General features: G+C 43.2%; 1 protein-coding gene across 1 annotated transcript; it reads right to left on the bottom strand.

The window, feature by feature from the left end:
* On the bottom strand, window positions 1-5,818 carry actc2 (actin, alpha, cardiac muscle 2). Its single transcript, XM_071538283.1, has 7 exons — window positions 5,782-5,818; window positions 4,973-5,117; window positions 3,649-3,973; window positions 2,639-2,800; window positions 1,717-1,908; window positions 1,270-1,451; window positions 1-423 (listed from the first exon to the last, which is right to left on the bottom strand). The coding sequence occupies exons 2-7, from the start codon at window positions 5,099-5,101 to the stop codon at window positions 280-282; spliced, it is 1,134 nt and encodes a 377-aa protein (XP_071394384.1). The 5' UTR covers window positions 5,102-5,117; window positions 5,782-5,818; the 3' UTR covers window positions 1-279.
* Window positions 5,819-6,671: the final 853 nt, after the last annotated feature.

Here is a 6,671-nt window from a genome sequence, read left to right as displayed (position 1 = left end):
CAAATCCCGGGTCTTGTTTATTTTACAAACCTATAAATATCCGCATATAAATACATTTCACAATCCAGAAATTAAGCACATATAAATTTGCTCTTGCGCGTAAACAAACTGTACACAGACAAACATAGATCGAGGGAAGGGCTGCCTGGATGTCTGTCTTCTTCATATCTGTACCCACAGGCGGAGGTAATGTAAAGAGTCTTTTTGCTGTTGTTGTTGCCACTGCGTTGAGGCGGGCGGGGGAGGAGGGGGGGGGGGGCGGGGGAGTCGCTTGTTTTTTTAGAAGCACTTTCTGTGGACGATGGAGGGTCCCGCCTCGTCGTACTCCTGCTTGCTGATCCACATCTGCTGGAAGGTGGACAGAGAGGCCAGGATGGAGCCGCCGATCCAGACCGAGTATTTACGCTCAGGGGGAGCGATGATCTGAGGAAGGAAGGAGAGAGGGGACATGAGGTTAGTTTTTTACACATTTTCCCGGTCAAAATTCAAAATTCCTTGCCCACACCTTTTCAGTTTACGATAGACATTTAGCAGACACCCTTAAGAGTGAGAAGGTAGGGGTTTGGTGTCTTGCTTAAGGACATTTGGACGATTTCGGACAATATTTTCAATTTGGCCTTTTACTAAAAATTGGACATCGGCCAGTCAGTATCAACCACCTCCAATATGATGATTATGATTACTGTATGATGAATTGATCAATGCTGCACTGGTTGTCTATTTGAAGCCCTTAACCAGAATAAGGTTAGCATTATTATTGGATTAGGGTTGCCTGAATGATTTATTATGATTATAATTAGGATTATTCGCAGTTCTCTACAGGTTATATTTGGAAAAGTACAGGAATTCCTAATATCCCCATGATGTCACATGCATTTCCTTCCAATATGGAGCTTTACCATATACACAGCTCATTGGCTGTGGCTGTCAATTGATTGTAATCACCTGTTATTTTATTACAGTCAGCTGTTATTTTCCTACCAAGATGGCCGTGTGGTAACAGAATACTATGAATAAACATCTCAAAAATGAGACTTGGAGAACAGTTACATGTTGTTGGTGGTTGATGATAAGCTCTGAAGTCATTTTACTGACATTTGTCTGTTAACATTAACTCGTCTAAATGATGTCATGTGATGAAAGGCGATACCAAAGCAGCAAAAAATACATGATTTGCCTGTTCAAAACTTAGTAATCTGTCAGAATAGAGTGACAACCATCAACCATCTAACGCAGAGTTGAGGGGAAACAGCTCAACTCCCCACATACCTTGATCTTCATGGTGCTGGGGGCGAGGGCGGTGATCTCCTTCTGCATGCGGTCAGCGATGCCGGGGTACATGGTGGTGCCGCCGGACATGACGTTGTTGGCGTACAGGTCCTTACGGATGTCGATGTCACACTTCATGATGCTGTTGTAGGTGGTTTCATGGATACCGGCCGACTCCATGCCTGTTGACCAAAGAGAGAGGAGAGTTAGAAGGGAACAAACTCGAACTGTGTGTCTTTTGCTGTGATGCTTTTGTGATGCTTTTTTCTATATTTACGTCCTTTGTTCCTCTGTGCAGCACTGTGTGATGAAACTGGTCAAAAGCGATTTATAAATAGATTTGACTTGATTTGACTTCTGGTACTGAAATATCCAGCTCTATTGTTGCTCAACTGAGACTCTAAACAGACGACCATTGACCAATACGCCTTTATAGAGTCTACACACCGACGAAGGAAGGCTGGAACAGGGTCTCGGGGCAGCGGAAGCGCTCGTTGCCGATGGTGATGACCTGACCGTCGGGAAGCTCGTAGCTCTTCTCCAGGGAGGAGGAGGAGGCGGCGGTGGCCATCTCGTTCTCGAAGTCCAGAGCCACGTAGCACAGCTTCTCCTTGATGTCACGCACGATCTCACGCTCAGCTGTCAGGAAAGAGGTGGAGGAGTTTTAACTTGTTGATCACAGACAGATCAGATATCAGTCGGGTGAGATTTTGTGTAAGTGTAGATCAGGTAGGGCTGTGACTAACGATTATTTTCATTGTCGATTAATCTGTCGATTATTTTCTCGATTAAACGATTAGTTGTTTGGTCTATAAAATGTCAGAAAATGGTGAAAAATGTCGATCAGTGTTTCCCAAAGCCCAAGATGACGTCCTCAAATGTCTTGTTTTGTCCACAACCCAAAGATATTCAGTTTACTGTCATAGAGGAGTAAAGAAACCAGAAAATATTCACATTTAAGAAGCTGGAATCAGAGAATTTTGACTTATTTTTCTTACAAAATTACTCAAACCGATTAATCGACTATCAAAATAGTTGGCGATTAATTTAATAGTTGACAACTAATCGATTAATCGATTAATCGTTGCAGCTCTAAGATCAGTACAGGCCTGATCAGTGTTTAGAGTGAACATAGGGGTTCACTCTAAATAACACAGGGGATAGTTACATCACCACACTGTTTGATTGGCAGGTGATCTCTGGGAAGTGCAGTGCAGAAACCAATGAGCGCTTAGCATCAAAAATGTCGTCAAATTAAACAAAAACAAACAAGAATCTCACGGATTACCACTTTAACCGCTTAATTCGAGCACCTTGGGCGAACTTGGGCGATTTTTGTTTGTTCCTTCAGCCGTTGTTTCCAGCTTACCGGTGGTCACAAAGGAGTAGCCGCGCTCAGTCAGGATCTTCATCAGGTAGTCGGTCAGATCGCGGCCGGCCAGGTCCAGACGCATGATGGCGTGCGGCAGAGCGTAGCCCTCATAGATCGGCACGTTGTGGGTCACACCGTCACCGGAGTCCAGAACGATACCTGAGGAGGACGGTGACACAGTGGATCAGCTGTCGTCATTCTCTCGTTAACAGCAGGCTGCATTGAATGTTGTTAAAACAGCTGATTAGTAGACTTTTTTGCTTTCTCTGTATTCGTTCAGCAGTGACTCGGCATGAAAATGACCACCACTAATAAAGAAAAATGTGAATTATATTGGAATAATAGTGTGATTTAGCCAATTTCCATTTTTAACCATGCTTTCATTTCTATTTATATATGTATGTTGTTTTGTTTTTTTTGTTTTTTTTTTACAATTTTAAACATTACTTCTCTTGTTCTTGTGTCCCTTTATGATGGTGGTTATCTTGTTTCTGTTACTGGCTTTCTTTTTCATGACCCTCAACTGTTTTTAACTGGCTGTGTAAAGTGAATAAAATTTGATTGGATTTGATTTGATTTAAAACATAAACAAATGTTGTCCTCCTGATTTCAGCACTGCACCAGAACCATAACTGGGAAACCAAAACGGAGATGGATGTGAACTACAGCTAAAATTACTCCCATGAATCATTGCTACATAAAAACACAGAGGAAACAGTGAAATTACAGCTAATGCAGAGTTTAAACCATTTACTAGCAGTCGACTTTATAGTCTTGATTAGATAAAACATCCTCGGGACACAGAAATATTTGTCAGACTTTGGACACTTTGACCCTCGCAGTCCTCCCTGCCTCACTACTGATTGCTTGCAACCTTAACAAACCAGGAATTCAAGCTTATTCTTCCTCTGCACTCATTCTAAATTGCCCTGGATGGAAACATCAGGTTAAAAAAAAAAAACGCCCAAAAATGTGAAATATAACACGAATACGGCGTCTCGGCTCACCTGTGGTACGGCCGGAGGCGTAGAGGGACAACACGGCCTGGATGGCCACGTACATGGCGGGCACGTTGAAGGTCTCGAACATGATCTGGGTCATCTTCTCCCTGTTGGCCTTGGGGTTGAGCGGGGCCTCGGTCAGCAGGGTGGGGTGCTCCTCGGGGGCCACGCGCAGCTCGTTGTAGAAGGTGTGGTGCCAGATCTTCTCCATGTCGTCCCAGTTGGTGATGATGCCGTGCTCGATGGGGTACTTCAGGGTCAGGATGCCCCTCTTGCTCTGGGCCTCGTCGCCGACGTAGGAGTCCTTCTGACCCATGCCCACCATGACGCCCTGCGAGGGAGGAGATGGGAATGCTCAGAATAGAGATGACAAGGGCAACTAAACGCTCGACCAAGATTTCATTATGCAATCGCCTGATGACTGTCTCTGTTTAGGTTTCTGTCAACAAAGAAAATTAAAAAAAATCCCTTTAACTGCTCTTCTAAGCTGCTATTTCTTTTCTCAGCACTTCTGTCTTACATGGTCATTCTAGAGTCACAGGAATATTGGCTGATGTAGGAACTAAAGCTCACTGGATTCTTGTACTCTTCTAGAGCACTAGCTACATAACAACATAAAATTACTGAAAATGTTTTCATTTGCAACTGGATTTACTCTGTTTCTACTCCTCCTCTTACTGCTGCTGCTCCTACTAAAACTGCTACTACTACTTATCTTACCACTACTACTGTTACTACTACTACTACACTACTACTGCTAATCCTCCTTCTACTGCTACTACTGTCACTACTGCTACTACAAGGCCCACTACTACTGTTACAACAACAACAACTATTACTACTATTTCTTCTGTTAATACTACTACTGCTGCTAATATTTCTACTACAACTAGTACTACTACAAGGCTACAAAGCTTATTACTACTGCTACTGCTACAACAGTAGCAACAAAAAGTACTACTGCTGCCACTACAAGGCCCACTACTACTGGTACAACAACAACAACTAGCTGCCTACTACTACTGCGGCTGCTACTAGGCCTACTACTACTACTACTACTGCAATGGCAACAAAAACTTCTACTAGCCTACTAGTAGGCCACTACAGCTACTAGCCTATTACTGCATATTGCCACTACTACTGCCCTCACTACTCCTGCAACAACTACTTCTATCACTATCACTACTACAATCAAACAACCTAATAATAATATTAAGTGCTCTATGAATGGGCCAGCTTTGCAGTACAACCACCATATTAGTCTATATAAGCCCTGTCCTGCATCCAGCTGCATCCAGGTGAGCTGAGCTGGGCAGGTGCCGGGTCTCACCTGGTGACGGGGCCGGCCCACGATGGAGGGGAACACGGCTCTAGGAGCGTCATCTCCGGCGAAGCCAGCCTTCACCAGCCCGGAGCCGTTGTCGCACACCAGAGCGGTAACCTCGTCCTCGTCACACATGATGTCAGCTGGGTTTCTGGTGAGGTGACGTGGGGAAAAAGTCTGAATTTTTTTCTTTTATAGTATCACTAATCTTCCTATAATATTCCTATAGGATATTGTGGTAGGTTACTGCTGTGGTAAGTGCAGACCTATAGGCTATCCCTTTAAATGTATTATAGGATTCTTTTGTAGTGCTTTTTGGTAAGGGAGAGCCTAGTTCTTCATCCTCAGAATTTTGACGTAGGAGCAAAAATCTGATTCCCATTTTATCGCTATGTAGGATAGGATTACCCTATAGTATTTCAAAGTCAAGTTAAAACTCAGACTGAAAATGTAAAAGTAAAAACTTGTGTGTGTGTTTTTTTTTTAACCTTTGGCCAAGTCCAATTAAGCTACTCAGTTTCAGCAATGCGTCTGAATGAAATATCCAGACTAGTGATAATGTCACTACAAAAAATAAAACCAGCACCATGATTTATCAATACTCAAACGACTCTAATGAAAACTAATCGGTGCGTTAAATTTCTAAAAGTTAATTCCAAAATAAAAGTCCCAAATAAAAGTTGATTCCATCCTTGCGTCTCCGAGTGTTTTCCAGTTGCAAGTAAACTCCTCCGGTCGGCATTTCCCTTTTGATTGCATTGATTGTAATGCAGCTGGACTTATTAAAGTTGTTAGTGTCTGTCCCGGCTACTCACCAGATCAGCGCCAAGAGCCTGTTCCTGTGGCAGTAGCAGCAGTGGTGGAGATCCCGGGGCAGACAGCTTTAATTTATACCGTGCGGAGCCTCCAGCCCGGCGCGGCCCCCTTCCATATTTGGTCTCCAGTGCGCCATTGCGCGGAGGCCGAGGAGAACAGAGGGGAGGCCGGCGACTCCTCGACCTCCTGGAGGGCCTTGTATGGCAAGGCTCCGGCCGGGGAACAGTAGTGGGTTGTGACGGTGAGAACAGATATTTCTCTATTTTCAACACCTCAATGGGAGCAGACCTGTAAAGCAAATGTTATTTGATGGATAAGGTTTCAGCCAGCCACAAGTGCTGGACAGGGATGCGGTGTAGGATTAAAGACCGGGGTGTTTTTCTGTGTGAAAATAGACTCAGGTTCAAATGATATGAAACTGGACTACTGTTGAGTCATTTTATTGGCACAGTTGGTTATATATCTCCTTTGTGAAGGCACCAAATTACACACAAGGTCCACAGTACATGCAGCAGATCAAATGTTGTGATTTAATGAGTTATACCTCATAGACATTGACATAAAATTTGTTATCATTCATATCTGATGCATATGAAGGATGTATATGATGTGTATATATGTAGTATGTATATATGATGTAGTATAGTATATGACGGATATGATGGTAGGCCTATGTTAAGCCCTTTGAGACTTGCTTGTGATAGGTGAAGGGCTTTATAAATAAACAAGACTAGTTATAACATCTTTAAAACATTCTTGGCTATAGTTAAGAATCGTATGGAGGTTGAATGTTACACTCATATAGTGTATGACTGAACTCTCCCCCTTTCTAGACTAGAAGATCTTATTTGAACCTTTTCTCAGACACACACATACCACAACAAAACCA

The sequence above is a fragment of the Centroberyx affinis genome, unplaced genomic scaffold, assembly GCF_046629955.1.
Source record: "Centroberyx affinis isolate AG114_WGS23_722 - 3 ecotype Tasmania unplaced genomic scaffold, CSIRO-AGI_Caff_v1 ptg000195l_1, whole genome shotgun sequence".
Lineage (NCBI taxonomy): Eukaryota > Metazoa > Chordata > Actinopteri > Beryciformes > Berycidae > Centroberyx > Centroberyx affinis.
Note: the sequence above shows the minus strand (reverse complement) of the source record. Positions and strands in the feature narration are given on the sequence as shown.